This window comes from Eschrichtius robustus, chromosome 19 (genome assembly GCF_028021215.1).
Source record: "Eschrichtius robustus isolate mEscRob2 chromosome 19, mEscRob2.pri, whole genome shotgun sequence".
NCBI lineage: Eukaryota > Metazoa > Chordata > Mammalia > Artiodactyla > Eschrichtiidae > Eschrichtius > Eschrichtius robustus.
The window spans coordinates 61,235,557-61,258,618 of NC_090842.1; the positions used below are offsets into that span (position 1 = coordinate 61,235,557).

The 23,062-nt window shown below is 50.1% G+C and overlaps 1 protein-coding gene across 8 annotated transcripts in view; it reads right to left on the bottom strand.

Moving 5' to 3' along the window:
* The window catches only part of ZC3H4 (zinc finger CCCH-type containing 4), a 42,567-nt gene that overhangs the window by 14,395 nt on the left and 5,110 nt on the right, over positions 1–23,062 (bottom strand). For 7 of the 8 annotated variants that reach the window (XM_068527705.1, XM_068527704.1, XM_068527701.1 and 4 more), the window contains 9 exons: positions 10,993–11,212; positions 10,595–10,705; positions 8,140–8,362; positions 6,642–6,823; positions 5,854–5,950; positions 5,604–5,743; positions 4,945–5,052; positions 3,249–3,360; positions 2,353–2,462 (listed from right to left, as the gene is read on the bottom strand). In XM_068527705.1, coding sequence (XP_068383806.1) covers positions 2,353–2,462; positions 3,249–3,360; positions 4,945–5,052; positions 5,604–5,743; positions 5,854–5,950; positions 6,642–6,823; positions 8,140–8,362; positions 10,595–10,705; positions 10,993–11,212 — 1,303 coding nt within the window. The remainder of the gene's footprint in view (positions 1–2,352; positions 2,463–3,248; positions 3,361–4,944; positions 5,053–5,603; positions 5,744–5,853; positions 5,951–6,641; positions 6,824–8,139; positions 8,363–10,594; positions 10,706–10,992; positions 11,213–23,062) is intronic. The other variant, XM_068527703.1, reaches the window with a different exon arrangement.

Sequence of the window (23,062 nt, forward strand, 5' to 3'; positions counted from 1 at the left end):
TATAAAACAGTAACTGAAGGATTTAATGGTAAAGAACCATAATGTATGCAACTTATTTTCAAATGGCTCAAGGAAAAAAAATAAATGAGAGCAAAGTGATAAAGCAAAGGGGGCAAAATAATGCTGACAGAGGAATCTAGGTGGACAGAATTCTTTGCATTATTCTTGCCACTCGCTCTCACGTTACAGTCACTGACAGCCCCAAAGGCAAGCACGTCTCAAACCTAGAGTGGATGATTGGAAGCTGATGTATCTGGACAGACAGAAACGTCACCAAGAAGCAGGAAAATAAAGCTGAAGAAAAGGGTGGAAGAGAGAGCACAGACATTTCAGGAGAGGATGACGAAGGCCCTGTCCTCACAGCTTGGACCCAAGGGCTGCCCAGGAGCCTCAGACCCCAGCCCTAGTTGATCAAGCTGCAACTCTGTCCAGGAGAGAAGGAAATGGCTGACCCCACATGTTTATCAGGGTTACTCTGGGCCCATCGTAAAGGTTTAAGTTTTACTTTCTGACCACCCAAATTCGATTCTGGAATGGTTTTTCCAGGTTCAACGCTCATTTTTAACCTACTGAGGCTTGACTTTAGATAGGGGATGTTACTGATACTCTCAAAATGTTTGTGGCCAGAAATGGAAATGTGCCACCTTGATTTGCTTTGAGTTATTAGGGTGTCTAGAGCTGTGCTGTCCGATATAGTGGTCACTGGCCACGTGTGGCTATTGGGTGCTTGAAATGGCGCTATAAGTAGAAAATAAACACTAGATTCCTCAGACTTAGTACAAAAAAAACCAAAAAAACCCCAAAATATCGTAATTATTTCATTATTTATTACCTGCTGAAATGGTACTTTGGACATGGATATACTGGGCTAAATAAGATACACTAATTTCATCTCTTTTTACTTTTTTAATGTGGCTACTAAAAATTTAAATTTGTGGCTCTGTGGTGTTCCTACTGGACAGCACTGGTCTAGAGAGCAAACTCTGAACCACCAGCAGGGGGCAGTCCTCAGTCAGAGATTCTTTAGTTCTTCAAATGAGAAATGAAGCCGCCATGACTTTTCCCACTCCTTACCCTGAGAATAACTCACAGATTCTAGACAGCTACCAGTTACAAAACCCTGTTCCTAGGATAATAGGTCAAAGGGCCTGGCAAAGATGAGAACTTTCTCCATGAATGCTCTCCCAATGAGGAGTGGACGTTCTCTTGCTTTGCTTGTGCAGGGCTTCCCCTCAACCCCTCAGGCAGCCCCGGCCCGCATGGGTGGATTCCTGAACCTGGCTGAGGTACCTACCGATTCTTTCCATTCCCAAAAAAACAGCCAATCTCCTTAAACTTTCTGGGAACCAGAGAGAAGGCAAGAAAGCCGTCATGTGAAAGGACACGTGTTCTCGCACCCATTCACCCTGTGATGGATGTCAGAAAATCAAGGACAGGAACCGGGGGCCCCAAAGTCCTCAGCCTGACTCCTCAGGGAGAACAGACATGAGGATGAGTTTCAAATGTCATCTGGCTGGTAAGGAAGCCCTGATACCTCATTGGAGGAAGTCTCCCCATCGTGAGAGCCTCCAATTGCCCCATGCTTTTTCTACTACATAAAAGAATCCTTAAGACTTGGAAAGAAACATATGACCCTTCCATCAAAACAGAACCCATCCAGGGACTTCCCTGAAGGCACAGTGGTTAACAATCTGCCTGCCAATGCAGGGGACACGGGTTCAAGCCCTGGTCCGGGAAGATCCCACATGCCGTGGAGCAACTAAGCCCGTGCACCACAACTACTGAGCCTGCGCGCTAGAGCCCAGGCACCACAACTACTGAAGCCCGCACGCCTAGAGCCCGTGCTCTGCAAAAAGAGAAGCCACTGCAATGAGAAGCCCGCGCACTGCAACTAAGAGTAGCCCCTGCTCACCGCGACTAGAGAAAGCCCACGTGCAGCAATGAAGACCCAGCACAGCCAAAAATAAAAAAAATAAATAACTTAAAAAATTATTAAAAAACAGAACCCATCCGAAGTCTCACCTCCTCTTTGTATACCACGGGCTCTCTCTAAAGGGCAGTTAAGAAATCACAAGGTATGTTTGGAGACACACCACGCAACATTCCTTTTAGGGAGCTGCCCCTCCAGGGAAAACCGTCCCGGCGGGAGAGAAGACACACGTCTGATCACCTCAATTCTCCCTGCAGAGAATACAGTCCCCATTTCCTCCTGAACATGGCCCAGCTCCAATCAACGCAACTGGGGATTCTGGTCCTGCACAGAGGCCAGACAGGCGGGCTGCAGTGCCAGGCCCGTGGCAGGCGCACCTCCTGGTCCCCATTAGCTACGGCTGCTGTCAGCCTGGACGTTACCTTGTCCAAGAGCTCTCTGGTCTCTTCGGTCAGGGGGTCGTGAGAGAACATGCAGTCATCGCCGTTGATGCAGTTCCCGGTCGTGTGGTACAACTTACACGGAAAATCACGTTCACAGCAAGTTAAGGCAAATGCCTCACCTCATGAAACCCACCCAAGGACAGAATCCAAGCCCCTCTGTTTTAGAGACAAGGAAACTGAGGCCCAGAGAGGCGAAGTGACTGGCTCAGAGCTGCACAGCAGGTTGGCAGCTGACCCAAGATGAGACCCCGGTTCTCGACACCCCCACTCTGGAGTGCTTCCCGCCCCACCGTGCTGGCCTTGAGGCTGTGTCCTCAGATCCTCACTCAACAGGAAGAGGGGAAAAGTTCAACGATTTGCCCATGGTTACACAGCCATTTGAAAAATCTCAGAAAGATAACAGGCAATGGTGTAAGCCAGTCTCGAGAGTACACTTGACCCTTGAACAACATGGGGGTTAGGGGCGCCAACTCAGTCAAAAATCTGAGTATAATTTATAATCCGTCCTCCATACCCTCAGTTCTGCATCTGTGGATCCAACCAACCACAGATCGTGTAAGTACTGCAGTATTTACTACTGAAAACAATCCAATCTCTGAGTGGACCTGCAGAGTTCAAACCCATGTTGTTCAAGGGTCAACTGTATATGTAAAGGGAACATATAACATGTGTGCCTCCGTTTAGTCATCTGCAGACTAGGAAGAGCAGACCCATCACAGGGCAGATGTGAGGGTTAAGAAATGGATGCGCAGAAAGCTCTTGGCACAGTACTGGCACACAGAGCGAAAGTGTGGGGAAGATCAGCTGTTATTACCAATAAGGAGAAAAGGAGCTCTGCACCCTCAATCAGATCAAATGTGGGCACCAAAGGATATCATGCATATAGGGGCAGTTCTCGGCTCTGGCACAAAATCCGGTGATGTAAAACTTGCACAGTTCTCGCTTCTTTGGTAGCTCGATGTCGTGGCTAAAATTACAGTGGTCTCCCTGGAAGAGAAGCAGTGAAAAGGTAAGCTGTTTGCAAAAGGAAGTACTGCTCTGTCACTGCTGAAGCACAGAGGGACCAACGACAGAAACAAACCCCCACCCCGACCCCAGAAAGGGCAGGAAGCCCAGGAAAGGCAGACACATAAATGCAGTTTCCCACCAACCTGAAACTTCTGCCAAAGTGTGTCGCCCTTTGTCTTGCCCCTGCCTCCCTCCCCCATGTCCTCAGTCCTCCCGGCTCCATTCTGCTGCCTTTCACTGCTTCTATCTAACTCTTCCTCTTCTTGCCTTCGCCTCTCTTACCCACTTACTGTTTGCTGCATAACAGCCAGTATCCAGTTTCATGCTTCTTCCTTTCTAACAGAACCCCAATTTCTAACAGAACCCCAAACTCCCCAGGGAAGACAATACTGCCCTGATTTTTTAAAAAATCCCTTCACACAGTTTTCTTCTTCCTAGCCCTTGGATGTGATGCCTGGAGGCACAGCAGCCATTAAGCCAACCATGAGGACGAAAGCCACACACTTAAAGATGCCAGAATAAAAAGTAGGAAGGAACTTGGGTCCCCCATGGTGCCACTGACAACTGTACCAGCCCTGTAATGCCCCCGCGTCCCTGCCCCAGACTTTTTTTTTTTTTTGGCCACACCACGCGGCATGCAGGATCTTAGTTCACCAACCAGGGATCAAACCCATGCCAGCCGCAGTGGAAGTGCAGAGTCCTAATCACTGGACCACCAGGGAATTCCCAGACTATTCTGAGAGACAAACGTCTATGTGTTTAAGCCAGTGGAGTTGAGTTTTCTGCTATCTGTAGTCAAACTGTACAATCCAAACAAAACAACATCCAGGTAAACTGAAAAGAGAAACTGTTCGATACTCGTTCCCCCTTTCTCTTAGGAATAGCTACTCTTTTTTGTTTATATATATTTCAAGTTTCTAAAAATAGTATGAATTGCAACTATAATAAGGACTATTTTACTACACAAACACACCTTTGTCTGAAACACAATAATATTTTTTCCTAAGACAGGTACACAGGTGCAGTACTCCCTGGGTACTTGCTTGCCAATATCTGCCTGCTGCCTGTATACCTGAATAAAAAGCTGCCTGGTTGAACTAACACTGGATTATACTTGTTTCCTTCAGAACTTTCAGGTCATTGGCCCATCTTCTGGCATTATACTCTGCTGTGAAGATCAAGGCTGACCTTGACCACCTTTTCCATCTGGATGCCTTAATGATTCCCTCTCCCACACTGAAGTTCAGTAACTCAACCACGATATATTACACCTTTGCATGAGCATCAGTTCTAACAAAACGTTTGAGGCCATATGGACTGGGTGAAAATTTTGGCCAAAAAAATCCTCCCAAACCAAAAAAACCCAGATGCGTCACCAATCTTGTCCTGGCTCTTCAGTCACTCTGAGGAGTGAACTAAGTCTTCCAGGCCTTCCAGGCATCTCTCAGACAATCACTCCAAGCCCACCAGAATACTGCCCCCAGTGAGTGTGGCCTCCAGAACATTCCCAGAGGCCCATGTGTCCCTGCTCTGGGCACCCTGGTACTGGAACTGGCCCCTTACCCATGTGCACCGCCCTTCCACGAAGTATTTGCAGATGACTTTGCCTTTCTTGTCGGACTGTTGGTGGGGCTTGTCATGGTCACCCCTCCGGTAGCTTCCGCCGCCATCCTGTTAGGAACACAGAGCGTGACTATAAAGGGGAATGGAGAGGCAGGGTAGGGAGGGGCCTGTGCAGGCCAGGTGGAGACGGGCTCTGAGGGAGGGAAAGTGAGACAGGCTGGCTGGCAGGGATGAGCGCGCCCCCGTGTAACAGGAGTGCTGACCAGCAGCTTCCATCCAGCACCCAACTCTGTGGGGTCTGAGCCCCGGAGCGTGGAGTGTGGGCAGCGGAGGACTCGCGCGCCACACACCTGCGCGGGAACACATTCATTCCAAGAAGAGGCGGCACGAGCCTTCCTGGAAAACTCTCCAGGGTTAACTCAGGGACTCAGAGAACAGGTGACTGCAGGTGCTACAAAGATATGGTTTTAAAAACAGAGGGTCTCACCAGCAGCGCAACCCCCATGAAAGATAATTAGTGCTGACAGGCCCTACGGGGAACGGCTGATGGGAACAGGGGGACAGGACCAGCCTCGGAGAATAACTCATTAAAGAAAAAAAAAAATTTCAAGAAGGAGCCTTGAGTAAAAACATCAGATCAGAATGAAGAGCCGACTTACGCCCATGTCCTCGTCGTAGAAGTCTTCGTCATCATTCATTCCACCCTTGTTCATCCCTCCTCGGCTGCCACCTCGACCACGGCCCCGGCCCATCCCTTTCCCTCGACCTCGGGAACCCCGGCCACGGCCTCGACTTAGCCCTGCAGAAGAGAGAAACGGCGTTCACCTGAGGCCTCTCTCCAGCACCCGAGGCCAGCAGCTGCCAGAAGGAGCCCCACTGACTCGCCCGCCCCTTGCGGCCCCCACCCACCTCGTCCTCGGCCGTCCTTGGACCGGCGGTACTGGTTCAGCTCCTTGGAGTAGTCGTCATAGTCGTCGTCTCCCATCGGCTCCTCACTTTCTCCGTACTGGAATTCCGGAGGGAAGGGAAGCAGGAAAGTGTCATTTGGCGAACAATGAACAATGTCCTGAACTATATACTCCACCCCTTTCTGCCTTTTTGTACACTCGGGACAACGTCAAACTCAGAAGAGCAAGCGAGCAACCCAGTGACTCCCACCTGTGCCCCCTCTTCACACGCCACAGCCTACGCGGTGGCTGGTCCTAGTCCTGCCCCGCGCAGCCTTCACTCGTAGGGCTCCCAGCCCACTGGGCAGTTCCCAAGGGGCAGCTGTGCAGCTAGAACAAGGGGCAGCGGGGCAAGGTCTCCGGCAGTGACAGAACAGTGAGTGTGGTAGCTCTCCTCGCGCGCACACGCGTTTGTGCGTGTGCAGGAGGGAACTGAACAGGCACCTGACTGCGAAGGCATTAAATGCTTCGAGTACCCTGGGGAACCCTGTCTTCAGGGATGGGAACTAAGGCGCTCGCTGAGAGAGCGGTGAGATGAAGATGTTTCTGACAGCTCACCCTTTGGTATTTTTTCAATTTTGAACCATAGGAAGGTTTTCTCTATTCCAAATAATAAATGAACATTTTTAAACACATAAACCTGCCACCTGATGCTTCCTTTCCACCTTAGTCTTACAGACTTAGTCTTGCAGCCCACCAGCCACCCGACCCCACTCCCACCACCACCCCCCAAGCTGGAGAAAGCCTTACTTCCATGTCCTCTTCATAGAAGTCCTCTTCGTCCTCCGGGTGGTCTCCTCCCATGGAGCCTCTGCCTCTGCCTCGGCTGCCCCTGCCCATGCCTCGGCCTCGAGACCCTCCACGGCTTCCACGGCCTCGGTAGCCCCTGCCACGGCCTCGGTTGCCTGCATGGTGATTCAGACGGTGAGAGTCTGAACAAGGAGGACCCACCAGCAGAAGAGAAGTTAACCTACTGTCTGCCCAAGGTCAATCATTTCCTCCTCCTCCTCCTGTTCTAAGAAGCCTTCCCGGCTGCTCTAGGCTGATTCATGGTCCCTGGGCCCCTGGACAGGGGTAGCTGAGCACTGTGGACACACGCCTGCTGTAGCACTCACTACACTACCCTGACTGAGGCGCTGTCCAACACAGAGGCACCAGTCACGTGTGGCTACTTGAGTACCTGAAATGTGGCTGGCCAAACTAAGAAATACTGTGAGAATAAAGTGTAAACTGAATTTCAAAGACTTAGTTAAAAAAGAGAGAGAGAGAGAATATAAAATATCACATCTATCTATTTTGATTACATGTCAAAATGAGATTTGGAACGTATTTATAAAATGTGTTGTTAAAATTAATTTCATCTGTTTCCTTTTACTTTTCTAATGTGACCACTAGAAAATTTATAATTGCATGGTGGCTTGCATTATATTTCTATTGGACAGGCTAGTCCAGAATCTCCCCAAAGAGCAGGGCCTATCTAGGGAGGAGTCTAAGAAAGACCATCGAAAGAAAGAATGAATGACCAGCCACTCAAACAACAAGCTGGGCCTCAAGCAGGGCTAAGAACTGTTGGGCTGGAAAATTCTGGAAGCACTCTGGGGTTGGGAAATATCATTGGCAGGAGATGGTTCTAAGAGGCCGGGCTGGGTCGCTGGTGCTCTGCCCTCCCCCACCATCCTCCTAACTGCCACAGGTTCAAGGTTCAGAGGTGTGGCAGTCCCGTGGCTGCAGTCACACTTTGTCAGGTGATGGGAGACGGGAGGCTGGGGGAGGAGGCGCCAGCTGTCAGTTACCGTCCCCAGGGGTGAGAGCTGTCCCTTCTATTATCTCTTCACAGCTGACCAGGAAGTGAATTTAAAAAACAACCCTTCAGGGACTTCCCTGGTGGTCCAGTGGTTAGGACTCGGTGCGGGGTGTGGCCAAAAACAACCACCACCACCACCACCACCACCTTGAGCCACAGCAGTCTTCTCCTTGCCTCACGCCAGTCTGGCTCCATCCCAACCACGGCTTCAGCACTGGACCCTCTTCTCATGTGGCAGAACTCCGGTCCCCTGTGCTTGGGATGGAGCTCCCTGCCTGTCTCCTTCTACGCTTATCTCAGCCCTGCATGACTGCCCATCTCTTCTCCCGGACTTGACGCTCCATGAGCACGTGGCCCATGAGGTCTGTCTGGCTCTGCACTGAGCGCCCAACCCCCAGCCCCGGGTCCGCTCCGACAACCTGGAGGAGAAACTGCGGCTCTCACCTCGGCCCCGGCTGCTGCCCTCCTTGGCCCGCCGGTACTGGTTCAGCTCCTTGGCGAAGTCGTCGTAGTCGTCCTTGCCCATGTCCTCCTCCTCCTCGCCCTCGTACTCCCCGTACTGCTCGTTCTCGTAGTCTTCGTACAGGCCGTAGCCCTTGCTGTCCATCTTGGAGTAGGCCTTCTTGGGCAGGGGCGCGGTGTGCGACGGGGGGTACTGCTGGTGGGACTGATGGGGAGAGGACAGTGAGCTGGCCCTGGGGCCTTGGATTCAGACCAAGATCCCCACTATTCCCTGAACTGGCACAGCTGTCTGGGTGTCTCTGCTGTCCCTGGGGTGAGATGCTAGCCCCCAGCCACCTGAATGAGATCTGGGCTGTGGGCCCAGATGTTTCTGTTCTTCAGAAAGAGCCACAGCTTTAAAGACAATTGAGAAACACAGGCCCCATGACCCCTGAATTACTGGAGAGGGAAAAGAAGGGTGTATTTCCCAGGGATACAGAACAATCTCATTTGGGGAGGAGGCCTGATAGGCAAGAGGGGTGCTCCTCAGTCAAAATTTTCCTGGGGCCTTAGAATTCAATTAATGACTATTGGGCAACCAAACTAGAAAACCATTTAAAATGATGCTTTCCAAAGTGTGCTAGTTCCAAGAGATACTGGATGAAGTTTAAAAATACACATACATGCACAAATGGAAGACACCAAGATATCCTTCAATAGGTAAATGTATAAACAAACTGGTACATTCAGACAATGGAGTATTCAACAATTAAAAGAAATAAGAAAGACATGGAGGGACTATAAACAAATATTGTTAAGTGAAAGAAGTCAATCCGGAAAAGCTACATATGAGTCCAATTAAATGACATTCTGGAACAGGCAAAACTACAGAGACAGTAAAAAGACTGGTGGTTGCGAGGGGCTTGGGGGGGAGGGACTGATGAGTAGGTAAAGAAAAGAGGACTTTTAGGGAATTGAAACTATTTTATATGATAGTGTATGGTGCATATATAACAAGACGCATTTGTCAAAACCCAAAGGACTGTAAAACACAAAGGGGAACCCTAATGTAAACCATGGACTCTCATCAAATACATACCAACGCTGGCTAAACAATTGCAACAAACGTGCCACACTAATGCAAGACATTAAAAACTGGGGAACTGGGTGGGGTGGGGTGGGTAGGGAACTGGACTACCTGCTCCATTTTCTCCCAACCTAAAACTGCTCTAAAAACAACAAGGTCCTACTGCATAGCACAGGGAACTATATTCAATATCCTGTGACAAACCACAATGGAAAAGAATATGAACAAAGAATATGTGTACGTATAACTGAGTCACCTTGCTGTACAGAAGAAATTAACACAACACTGTAAATCAACTATATTCAATAAAATTAAAAAAAATAAAACTGCCCTAAAGATAAAGTTTATTCATTTAAAAAATCCACACTCATTATAATATATATCATACATATTATAAGAAAATATAAAACATGGAGATGTACACAACTACTTTAGCAGATCCTTTTTTCTTTTCTTTTTTTTGGCTGCGTTGGGTTTTCGTTGCGGTGCGCAGGCTTAGTTGCCCCACGGCACGTGGGATCTTAGTTCCCCGACCAGGGCTCGAACCCGTGTCCCCTGCATTGGAAGGTGGATTCTTAACCACTGCACCACAAGGGAAGTCCCACTTTAGCAGATCTTAAAATGCCTCAACCCCTAGTTCCCAATCAAAGCTGGTGGTATTCTCTCCATTCCCTGCTGCCCTCAGGTTTAAAGTCTGAATCTACGTTAGTAGATCAATGTCAACTTATTCCTTACAATAAATTATCTGTTATGATGGATGACGCTGAGTCACAGGATACCTTTAAGAACTAACTGGAAAAATACTTTTTATCAAAACTTGAAAATCTATGTTGATTTACTTCTTACTGGTTTTGCCTGAGGAAAATAAAACAATATACAAACCAGACAAATAATTTAAATTTATGCTTAAGCTCAGTGGTATATAACTTCTGACCCCACAACATCCGAGATGATTTACTCCCGTAACCGTTTCATTCTCTTGCCAATTTTCCACAAAAAGACACTGCTGAACAGTGGAAAAGTCAGCTCTCACAGGGACAAATCCTCATCTTTCTTGGGGACAGGGGTTATGACGAGCCCTGCCAAGGCCATGGGAAAAGGTGGCAGAGAGAAGTACGGCAATCAGCCACTGACTGGGCTCACCCCCAGCTCCTGTACTTCAGAGCCGTGCAACCCGGCTGAAGTTCTCCAAGTCTCAGTGTCCTCACCTATAAAGCGGGGATAAAAACAATACCTAATCTTACAGAATTAAAATCCGTGTAAAGTGCCACGTAAGAATGCCCAGCACACAGCCAGTGCTCAGGAAACACGGGCGATTTCATCACCCCCGGCTCCGAGCCCCATGGGGGCCCCTGACCGGCAGTCACTCACCGGCGCGTAGGGGGGGCTGTATTCTCTGTACTTGCGGTGCCCCTTCTCGCTGGGGCTGAAATCCGAGTCATCTGAGAAGTCAGAGAAGTCATCGCTGGAAGAAGCGTGGCGCTGCAAGGACAGGGGCAGAGGATTAGAGCTTCTGCGGAGGGCTGGCCACCTGCACAGCCACTGCTGGAATGTGCCGGAAGAGCTCCGTGAGAAACGCCTCACCTAGGGGCATCTAACAGCAATGGAGCATGAGCTACCAACTCTTTTAGAAAAGGTCTTTATCCAATTTGGGGAAAGGAAAAACAGCCCGATTAAGAGTGCCCTCTAGCTGGACAAGATGAGCTCGGCCCCTGGGGCGCTCGGCTGGGCCCAGCGCCAGGAGGCCCAGCACATCCGCCAGGACCTACTTTGTGCTTGGATTTCCTCCTCTTCTTGGATCTCCTCTTCTCCTTCTCCCGCTCTTTCTTGCGTTTCCGCTTCAGCCTCCGGTGAGACTTCTCCTCATCTGAGTCGCTGTGGTGCTTCTCCCCCTTCTCCTTCCGGCTCCTCTCGGGGCCTCCGGAGGCGTCCTGGGTCTCCTCGGCCCCGTCATCCTCCAGTTCGCCTTCTTCCAACTCACCATCTTCCCTAAGAACCAACCCCAAAGCCGACGTGAGCACGGGGTTTGAGGGGAGAGCCGCGGGGGCTGTGGTCTGGCCCAGGGCGACGGGAACGGGGGGCCCAGCGCTGAGGGCGAGAGGCCTGGGGAGACGGGGAGGGGGCCGCTCCCCGTCCCATCCCGTATCTCCCCCAAAGGGCTGCATCGGCTCTATCTGTCCTGGCGTGGGGCGGGGTGGGGCCGTGGATGCCAGAGGTGCTGCCACGAGCCAACAGGCTCCGGTCCCCGGGTTTCGAGGCCTGACCCGCTCCGCCAGCTCCACGGCTCTGGGCCACAGGCGGGGAGCTGAGCAGGTGGAGAGAGGGGAAGGGTCCCAGGCCCCTCCTGACGCGCCCACACGAGGGCTCACCCCCCACCTGCTGCTGACCCCCTTGTTTCCCACCTGACTTGCCTCACTTCCCGGTATCCCTTCTGGCTCCCTGTCCTACGACTTCCTGACTCTGCAAAATCCCCCACATGTCACCCCAATCTCCCTTACTTTACAAAATAAAAGCACTCTCCACATGTGACAGATGCTGCTGACAGGACGTTCTGAACATCAAAATACGTACAGGGTGGGGGGGTGTGGGGGGGATAAATAGGGTTAAGAAAGGAGCAGCTGGAAAAAGAATCCAGTTTTTGAGCCAACCCACAGACACAGTTCTCACAAGTGCAGGAGTTGCTTTAAAAAAATAAACAAATGTAAAAAAATGTCAAAAGCTCCTCAAGTTCCTCACGCATGACGATGGCAAAGTATGTGTGAGAGCATAAAAAACTCCTTCCTTCTCCATTAACTAAGACCCACAAAGAGAATGAGGAGAAGATAAAGAGTCACATAACGAACCCAGGACCTAGTAGGCGAACCACAGAGAGAACTAATCTAGGCCGAAGAGGCCTCGGCCGCTCAGAGGGGAGCCGGTCGGCGTGGGAACAAGCTCGTCAGGCGAGCCCAGCCCCTGGAGCCCTGAAGGCTCTAACAGGCTTTGTGGAGAAACAACGGGCGACCTCTCTGCAGATCCTCCACGGCCCTTTCTCTCGCACTGCTCCCCACCAACAAGGGGACCCTTCCATTAACTCTGACTCCCAATTCAAAGGGGTCGGGGCAGCTTCAAACCCAAATGGTACAGCCCCACGGTTACCCTGGCAGAGGTCAAGGGCAGCTCTCAAACAGAATGCAGGACCAAAAACTCCTCCCGACGTTTCAAAGGAAACAATACAGAGAGGTGACCGATGGGTGCCTCGTGCTGTTCCCCTGGAACCGCCAGGCTGTCGTGGGCCAGCCCCGAGGCAAGACGCCGAGTCAACTGTGGAGGAGGCAGGAGGCGGCATTCCTGACAAGTGAGGCACCTTCTGGCTTGGGTGCGGCCCACACCAGGAGCCGCTCTCGTGGGATGAGGCAACTCTGCCAGAATGGCCTTGTCTGCAGTAAAAGCGCCACCTAACTGGGGAAACTGGTTTTGGCAAGCTCGCCAAGCTGAGGGGGAAGCTGTTACTAACGGGCAGGGCAAACTTGCTGCCGCCGCCGCCTGGAGTTCTACAGGACACTGGGAGAGTGGTTCCTGGAGCTACGTGTCCCTGCTGGGAACACTGCTGGGCAGGCCAGGTCGCCACACCTCAGGAGAAATACAGGGACAGACAGACTAGACAGACGCTATGGAACTAGGGAAGGCCCAGCGACAGACTGGAGAGGAAGGGGTTGGTATTCTATGAAGAAAAGCTAAACAAAAGCATCACGCTCCACACTTTAGTCTGGAAAGGAAAAAGCTGAAAGTACCCAGAATCCCAGGGCAGGGATGGAGGGAACCCAGGAAGACAGAAACTGCCTGGGGGCCCAGAAGCCCGGATGAGAAGAAAGCCCAAGATCGCAAAGGGCAAAAGACCCTCCTGGAACCAGAAGAGGCGTGTCAGAGTGGAAGGGACAGCAGGGCACCATCAACCCCCTCATTTTCAAACAGGAGGAACTTAAAGGGACAGCAGGTGAAAGGATCTGTCGAGGTCAGATAGACGGGGTGACACGAAAAAGCCAGAAACTGGCTCTAGGCTCGCCGTTCTTCCTCAGTTGGTGAGGACAGAAAGGGAAGGGGGAGCCCACTCATCGACCGCCTACTGGATGCCACAAACATTTCTGAGCATCTTCTCTGCGCCGGGTCCTTGACCACCTCCTGTTCTGCATTGTCCTTGCAGGAAAGGATACAGATTACAAGAAACCCAGGCCACAGGGCAGTGTCTGTGATACAGGGCCGGGGCAGCTGAGCCAGAGAGGCTGGCACCCGCAGACACTCCTCCACCTCTACGTTCACGGGCGAGGATGCCGTGGCACGGCCAGTGAAGGGCTTGCCCAGGGTCAGCTGAGGCCTCCATCCCTGTCCTGCTGCTACACATCACTGCTAACACTCGCGAGAGGGGGGAACAAAAGACCATCCAAGCAACTCCAAGAGCTTCAACCATCCTCAAGAATGGCTCCAGAAGAATGCCTTTTCATTCCAAAGGCAGGGAGGTACAGCATTCAAATCCACCCTTCAAAGACTTTTAGCCAAAGAGGAATTCTCTGCATTATCTATATTAACAGCCCCAGGCAGATGTGGGCTCAGTGAGAATCTATGACTTTTTACTTTTTACAAACCGGGTAGTGAATACTTGAAACTTTGTTCCCCTGGAGTTGGGAGCAGCTGCAAAATAAATAGCATCAAAAAATCCCTGGTGATTTCTGAAGGGGAATGGGATATTGGAGGGGACGCGGGGATGGTGACACTTCACTGCCCACTGCGCATTCTCACTACCATCTGGCCCACCATGCTCTCCAACTCTTCCAAGCCCTGGGCCCACCTCTGGTCACCTGAGGGGGTTTCCCTTGATAACGCTGGAGATTCCAAGCTAAACGTCCTGCATGAATACAGGGCCTATTTTCTTCAGACTCTGTTTACCAGAAGAAAAAAAAGAAAGAAAGAAAAACAAGCCAACTGGGATAGAGGCAGGAATCCTGTGGGCCACTGACACAACCACACAAAGGCTGCCTCCATAAAACAGCAACCGGGGTTAAGTGGTGCCACTGAACAGAACGCCAGCAAAATCCATGTCAGAGTGGGATTAAATACCGAGGGAGCACGCTGAATAGACCGTGACATGATCCCCCAAGAAAAGTGGGGGAAGCCCCACTGCACTAATCATTTCAATCTAGACGTGCCAAACCTTCTTGAGACAAGCATGTAGGAGAAACCCTGAAGCATCGGCCTGGGCAGAGACCACTTAATTCCCAGAGCCTGGACCGGCAACGCGCTGGGATGGCTGCACCAGGGCTGGCCCGCCAGAGCCATCAGGAACTAGAAACCAACCACGCTGGGCGACCAACTTGGAATGGATGCCAGGGAGGAAACGGGAAAAGGCCAAGGCCTTGCTGAGGCCCAGTTCTGCCTTGTGCCTCCTGGACTAAGCATCCGGGGCATTTAAGTTTCCACTTGCAGAGCTGGTGATGGCCAACTCCTCCTTTTGGGTCAAAGAAGAGATCAGGGTGCCCAGTCTAAGGAATGCCTACTGGGCCAACTCCACAGGGCACAGAAGTGTTTCAGGTTCATCACATACCATGGGCTTGGCAAAAACAGTACCGGAAAGAAACCTCATGCTTCAAAGGAGGCTGGGCCCACCCACCAGTCTACAGATTTGGGCATCCTGCTTCCTTTTGTAGACCAAGTAACTCAACCAGCTCTGCGTCTTCCCTAGCGTGTGCTCTTGGTACGGAACCTGAGCCTCTGTTTTCTCATCTGCAGAACGGGATAAGTGTAGTACCTACCTCAAGGGGTTGTGAGGGTTAAACAAGATAACATGGATAAAACCCTTGACATGGGGGGCAGGCACAAAGTAAGTACCAGACAAATTATAGTTATTTGTATTAAGAACCAGCTAGCATGAGCACACCTCCACGTGGATAATCCTAAACCAGCTGCAGTGCTTACTGGGAAGCATTTTTTTCTATGGAGAAGCTACAGCCAACTCCCCTCGGGGACCACTGCTAACTGCTGGCCAACAAGTTCTCACTTTTCTTGGCCCGTCTGTGCCACCGTCCTCTGCCAATAAATCCTGCTGACGAAACTGACAAATCGACATCTCCCCTTCCTCAGCTCTCACCTAGGTGGTATGAGAAAGTAACCAAGTGGCTGACCAGGAGGAAAAGGCACAAAGAGAGCTGAGCCCCGGGAAAAAGAGAGAAAGGTCCCTTACAAAAATTAAGTTTGGGGCTTCCCTGGTGGCGCAGTGGTTGAGAATCTGCCTGCCAATGCAGGGGACACGGGTTCGAGCCCTGGTCTGGGAAGATCCCACATGCTGCGGAGCAACTGGGCCCGTGAGCCACAATTACTGAGCCTGCGCATCTGGAGCCTGTGCTCCGCAACAAGAGAGGCCGCGATAGTGAGAGGCCCGCGCACCGCGATGAAGAGTGGCCCCCGCTTGCCACAACTGGAGAGAGCCCTCGCACAGAAACAAAGACCCAACACAGCCAAAAATTAAATAAATAAATAAATAAATAAAATTCTTTTTAAAAAAAAAAAATTAAGTTTGGCAACACGGAAATCCTCTAGACGAGAGTTGGATGGAAGCTGAAAGGGGCCTGGGTTTATGGATCTACCTGATTTACAAAAGAAAAAAGAGAGAGAAAGAGGAGAGACAGGCAAGAAACAAAAAAGATGAAAACCCATGGGAGCAGTGGCTGTTACCTGAAGATCATCATGAGAGCCCTTGACAAGAGGCGGCTAGGTTAATGTGAAGGTCAGGGTTATGATCATTAACTGCCCAAACTCTCAACAAATTGCCTGGGTAGGCTCTGAATGACCCATTAACTAGGGACAAGATTACAAAAATTACAAGGAGGCTCCGCCTCTTCAAATGTTAAACAACAGGCCTAAATGCAGAAGTCCAGGATCCCCAAATCCAACCCTGCAGGACAGTCATTTACTAGGAGTGAAGGCAGGAGCCTTTCCTTTACAAAACTGGCTCCGGGCTCATGGCTGAGGAAGGCCCCCGAGACCTTCCCTCGATTTAGGCCGTGGTGAAGCAGCCACGGGGGGAACCTCACTGAGGGATTTTCAGAGGCAGAAAATTCTTGAAATAAACCTCTGGGTCTTGCACATGTTTTTCAGCATCCTTACTACCTAGGTTCACCAACCACAGATCAAGAGCAAAGAAGCACTGTGTCTCCCTCCCCCTCAACATTCTCAGGTGTGGTCATAACTGGCTCAGTGACATCACAGCATTTCCATGGCAACATGCCCACATCACAGACACCACCTGAGCAGCAAGCACAAACCAACCACAGGAGAAGCCCAAGCCACAGCCCGAACCCCTCACTTCAACAGAAGCAAGACAGCCTGTCCAGTGCCAGGACCCTGACACGAACACACCTACTGCCAGAAGTCAACGTGGGGGAAATTGGAGAAATCTGAACCCGGACTGGGTATTTGAGATACTAAGTAATTATTGTTAATTTTGTTAGGCATGATTATGGTTCTGTGGTTATGTTAAAAAAAATTAAGTTAAAGATTCATACTGAAGGGGCTTCCCTGGTGGCGCGGTGGCTGAGAGTCTGCCTGCCAATGCAGGGGACACGGGTTCGGGCCCTGGTCTGGGAGGATCCCACGTGCCGCGGAGCGGCTGGGCCCGTGAGCCACAATTGCTCAGCCTGCGCGTCTGGAGCCTGTGCTCCGCAACGAGAGGCCGCGACAGTGAGGGGCCCGCGCACTGCGATGAAGAGTGGCCCCCACTTGCCGCAACTGGAGAAAGCCCTCACGCAGAAACGAGGACCCAACACAGCCCTAAATAAATAAACAAACAAATACTTTAAAAAAAAAAAAAAAAAGATTCATACTGAAGAATGTATGGGTGAAGTAAGATGAGGTCTGGGATGTGCTTTAAAATACTCAAGGGGGATGGGGGGAGGTAGTGAGATGAACCAAAATTGGCAAAATGTGTATAACTGTTGAAACTGGTGATGGGTATAAGGCAATCTATGATACTATTTTCTCTTCTCTTAAATATGTTAGAAAATTTCCCTAGGAAAAAGTTAAAAAATAAAAAAGATGCCCTGGGTGGGGACAACCTCTCAGTAAAGGGAAGAGAGCTCATCAAGGTCCTCAAGAAGTTAATTTCCCTAGCAAAGAGCTGGAGTTCAAGGTGGGGGCCTCCACCAGCCCTCACCTCTCTGCTGTGGTTTCCTCAACTACAAAACCTTCCTGGGCACCCCAGGGTCTTATAAAATCCAAGAGCCATACGAAATATTCACTACTAACATCCTGTAGCAGCAATTTCCATGTCAGGCACCACACTGCTGTGCTCTCCACTTCTGCACATCTGTCACTGAAACGCATTAACAAACGTATGCAGTAGCAATTCATTAGTATTCCCATTTTACAGACAAATAAACTGAGGCTCAAAGATGGGAAGAAATATGCCCACAGGGTCACAGTAGGAAGAAGCAGAACTGGAACCAGAGTCCAGGACTTTCTGACTCCAGATCCAGCTCTTAACCGCAACCCTTGAGACAATTAGAAATCATCCAAAAAAGAATAATTTACTAAACAGGCCAACAAACAAAACAACTCTCACCCTGAACTTTATACTTGAGTTGGAAAAAAGTTAAGACATAGGTACAGAAAACAGATTAAATGAAACAGTACTGCAAAAAATGCCAAAGTAAGATACTAAGACACTGGGCAAGCTCCTTAAACACTCTGTGACCTGTTTCAATTGTGAAGTGAAGGCAGTAAAGGAACCTCCAGGATGGATATATATCCTCATAGGAAGAATTCCCTGAGACCATGTAAATCAAGTGTTTAGCACCAACCTGGCCCAGAATAACTGCTTAGGAGTAAAAACTATCAACATGCAAAGACACAAAGCCAATCCAGGCCATCCAACATCAAATGAATGGAATTGGGACATTCAAAAATATGACCAAAAGACAGCTGGATAGTTTAGGGAACAAGAGGTGCCCAGAAGGGACTTCCCTGGTGGTGCAGGGGTTAAGAGTCTGCCTGCCAACGCAGGGGACACAGGTTTGAGCCCTGGTCCGGGAAGATCCCACATGCCATGGAGCAACTAAGCCCATGCGTCACAACTACTGAGCCTGCACTCTAGAGCCCGTGAGCCACAACTACTGAGCCTGCGTGCCACAACTACTGAAGCCCGTGCACCTAGAGCCCATGCTCTGCAACAAGAGAAGCCACCACAATGAGAAGCCTGCGCACCGCAACGAAGAGTAACCCCGCTCCCCGCAACTAGAGAAAGCCCACGCCCAGCAATGAAAACCCAACGCAGCCAAAATAAGTAAGTAAATAAATAAATAGTGTCTTAAAAAAAAAAAAAAAAAGACGTGCCCACAAAGGTCCAAGGAATCCTAGCAAAAAAACAAATAGGACTTATCCCAAGAGGGACAGAAAGCAACATGAATCCAAGGGAAGAAAATTCCAAAGTCCTCTAATGCTAGAAGGATCGCTACACTCCCAAGTGTGTGGCATCCACACTGGGGTTCGTCCAAGCACACAAACCTCTTAGGGAGAACATTTCTGTAGAGTTTAAAACAAGCTGACCAAGAAAAACCCAGCTTGCTAGATGAATCTCTAAGTCAAAAGTGTCCTTTTCTTTGCTCAAATAGCTATCCTCCTACTCCCACTCACTCTGAAAACAGCTCGTGTTCTTGACAGAGGCATCTCTCTGATCCAAGTTTTTCCTGTCAGATGAACCTCTGAAATCTGCTTCGCAGCAACAAAGAATTTCCTAACCACCTTCTCAGGCCAACCACGCTTTGGATTGCTTAAAGCTGGAAAGATGCTGGTTCTCGTCCAAAGAGAGACGATTTTTATTATTCCAGAAAGGAAAATCGAACCATGAAACTTGTGAGCTAAGACTTCTTGTTTATAATTTTTTCAGGGGAATCAATTTGGTTCCATTCAGCCAAGACAAAGTATTAACATTTTCCTCTTAAAAGAGACCTGGCCTAGGATGCAAAGATTTCTTGTTCATATACGCAATTATCTGTATACAATTATTTGTTAACTTCCAGTCAACGGTGGGCTCCTGGAGGGCGGAGAAGAAAGAGGCTGGCAGTCATCCCTGAGTTTCCAAGGGCCCAGCACAGGGCCAGGTATAGACTGGGTGGGTGCTTGGGATATGGTCTACACAAACAGGCATCAATCTCAGCCATCCACACCCTCTTTGTCAATTTCATCAACATAGACATTGGACCATTTCCCAGGCAGCAACCTGGATCACTTAAAACTCTAAATAGGTCACTGAGGGGTTGCCTTTGGTCACAAACTCATTCCCCAAGGTGTTTATCGAGGGCTTCCTGATAGACCAGAGGACAAATGACAAGAGCCCCTATGTGACTGGTGCATCAACCGAGCAGATGAACGTGGCTGCCGGTCAGCCGCCTCAGGGCTGCAGCCAGGGGCTGCCTCTGTCGCTGAAAGGCTGTGCTTCCGGGGACTGCTCTGGTGCCCCGTGCAAGGGCAGGGGCTGGAATCCCAAGGAAACCTAAGCCCTGGTGTCTGTTAGGAAAATGAGGAGGGCAATAATCCAAGCCACCTGCAGTGGAGGTTTAGCCAAGTGACACTCACGTCTGGGCCCAGCTCCCTTGGGTCGGGCCATAGAAGGGATGTGTTAGCTGCCATCCATTTCCTCACTGGGCTTCAAGAGGTCTCCGGTTCCTTCTAATGAACGAACATCCCTTCAATTTAAAGGTTCCAAAGCCTGGGTGTGGGCCTCTACACCCACTGGAAGGAGTGGAACACAGGGATGACGGAACCCTCAACAAGCCAGGGAGGGGCAGTAGCACAGCCCCCCTCTCTCTGGGGACAACTTTAAAGTCCCCTCCCATTGCCCCCAACACCTCCACCACCACAACAAAGATAAACGACGGTGGCTGCTGTGTACGCCCTCCAGGCACTAGGCCCACAAGGCCAGTGCAGAGGGCAGCAAAAAAACACTTTAGGCCGTACGGGCCGCACAGTCTCTGTCCCACCTAGTCAACTCTGCTGTTCAGCGCAAAAGCAGCCGCAGACAAGATAAACGAATGTTCCAATAAAACTCAGCTTATAAACTTTCACAAAGCCACATTTAACCTCTGCGGTACTCTGCTTTTTCTACCCTCTTCCATCTGTTTTCCACATACAGGAGGCAAATCAATAAATGGACCTTATATCCCACTAATGCCTGCATGCTGCAGTTTGAGAGATATTGTGCCAGATCCAGGACGGCCTCTGGGTATAGACCTCAGGGCTGGGTACAGGTTGGCTGGGTTCTAACTGCCTCCACACCCAACAGCTCTGTGACCTTCAACAAGTGACTTCACCTCTGTTTCAGTTTCTCAGCAGTAGGGCTAAGGTGAGCTAATGCATGAAAAGCACTCAGACGCCCCGGGCAGATAATTGTTGACCTTCACATGACAATGTTCAAGAGGTACTGTCACACCTTTGGGAAGGCCAGGAGACTGACCTAGGAGATGAGTAACTCTTGCGGCACATCCCGTCTGCCTGACACCCACGTCCACAGCCAGCCACCACTCCCCACCATCTCTCTACCAGAACTGGGCCTGCCTGGTGGGGAGGGAGCAGGCGGCATGCAGGCTCTGTTAAGCTTTATGGCTCTGAAGTGTAGGGTTTTCTGGGATCACTCAACAGGGACAAGGGATCCAGCCTGGAATTCAGCTAAGCTGCTGAGCCAAGGTTTCTCTACCGGCTCTTCCTGGGATCTAGCCACTTAGCCGGCCCTTACAATTCATTTTCAAGGCATCTACCCTGCAGCTGGGTATCAGGAGCTGCAGTAGCAGCAGCCATGCCTCACCGTGGCCAGAAGCGGCAGAAGGCAGGGCAGATACGGGAAGGTAACATGAGGCCTGGTAAAGGCAGTACCAACTTCTGCTCAACTCTAAATAAAGTCCCGAGGAGAGAAGGGCTCCTTGAAAACTGTTCGGCTCCAAGAAAAGCACGAGACAAGCCTGGCTGCTGAATGAACAAAACCTTAACTGACTCAGCCAAATCACCAAGGGGTGGGAGAATCTTGGAGCTGGGACAGACCTTGCTCATTTCTCTTGGACTCTGGTGAGGGTAAAGGACTTACTTCAGGGGACGTGACTGGTTAGCAGTGGGTGAGGTGCTAGAGCGCTGGCTTCCCTGGTCTCAGGAGGCCTACCGAGGCTGTAGCCCTGACTCAGACTCTTAATTGCAAAAGATGCGCAGGGGAAGGTAGCCAACACGAGCTCAAGAAAGCATGACTGTTGCAGCATCGTATAATAAGGACACTGAGCCAGCAAGAAATGCCTTAAGATGGCTTCCACTTAGTTGAAACCCCAATCAGCTCCTTGCAATTAAATTGCTGACCAGAAACCTAAGAAGTGAAAGATAAATTGACTTCCTTCAAAAACACAGACGTTATTCTTACTTCTGTTTATACACCAGACTGTAAATTCTATTTAGAGTTTTTTCTCTAGTAGGGACAGCAGGAAGATAAAGAAACCAAGATTCTCTGAATGCCAGGCATTGTGTGGGTGTTCTGCGTATGCCCATTTGACCGCAATGCCCCTGAGAGGAGGGCATTATCCTCGGTGGCCACTGCACACTGAACACAATCTTATCTGCCTCCAAACCCACGCTGTTCCTTCGTATCCTGTTGCCACCTCCAACGTTCAAAAGATGTCACCACTTGCCTTACAAATAGCGAGCTGAGTCACCAGCTCACACAGATGAAAAATAACAAAAAAAAAAACAAGAGAAAGATCCTCTACCCAGAGCAATTTGGCCAACAGAAGCAAACTATGCTCTGAGCAAATAACCTATGTACTACTAAAAAAATTATTCCAGAAGCAGGATGCAACTATGTCTACACCAACTGACAGGCCATGTCTTCATCTTGGTCATCAACTGACTAAGGGTCAGAAATGTACTTTAAGAACTGCCCTCATGGGCTTCCCTGGTCGCTCAGTGGTTAAGAATCTGCCTGCCAACGCACGGGACATGGGTTCAAGCCCTAGTTCGGTAAGATCCCACATGCCGCGGAGCAACTAAGCCCGTGCACCACAACCACTGAGCCTGCGCGCTGGAGCCCGTGAGCCACAACTACTGAAGCCCGCAGGCCAAGAGCCCATGCTCCGCAACAAGAAGCCCATGTACCGCAACGAAGAGTAGCCCCCGCTCACCGCAACTAAAGAAAGCCCACGCGCAGCAACGAAAACCCAAGGCAGCCAAAAATAAATAAACTAAAAAAAAAAAAAAAATTTGAAGAACTGCTCTCATAACCTCATACTGTTACTAAATCCAGGCAAAAAACTTTGCACAATGTCTTCAAGACTGCATCTTCATGAACTATCAAAAGCAAAAGAGGCCTGCAGCAAAGACTCAGCCGATAAATTTGGAAAGCCAAATCCATGATACCAAACAATCTCAGTTCTTGTTTTTGTTTTTTAAATTTATTTATTTTATTTATTTATTATTTTTGGCTGCGTTGGGTCTTCGTTGCTGCACGCGGGCTTTCTCTAGTTGCGGCGAGTGGGGGCTACTCTTTGTTGCGGTGCGAGGGCTTCTCACTGCGGTGGCTTCTCTTGTTGTGGAGCACGGGCTCTAGGCACACGGGTTTCAGTAGTTGTGGCTCGTGGGGTCTAGAGCACAGGCTCAGTAGTTGCGGCGCATGGGCTTAGTTGCTCCGCGGCATGTGGGATCTTCCTGGACCAGGGCTCGAACCCGTGTCCCCTGCATTGGCAGGCGGATTCTTAACCACTGCACCACCAGGGAAGCCCCAACAATCTCAGTTTTACCTTAACTTACTCAAATGAACTTTATATGCCACCCAAACAGGCAGCT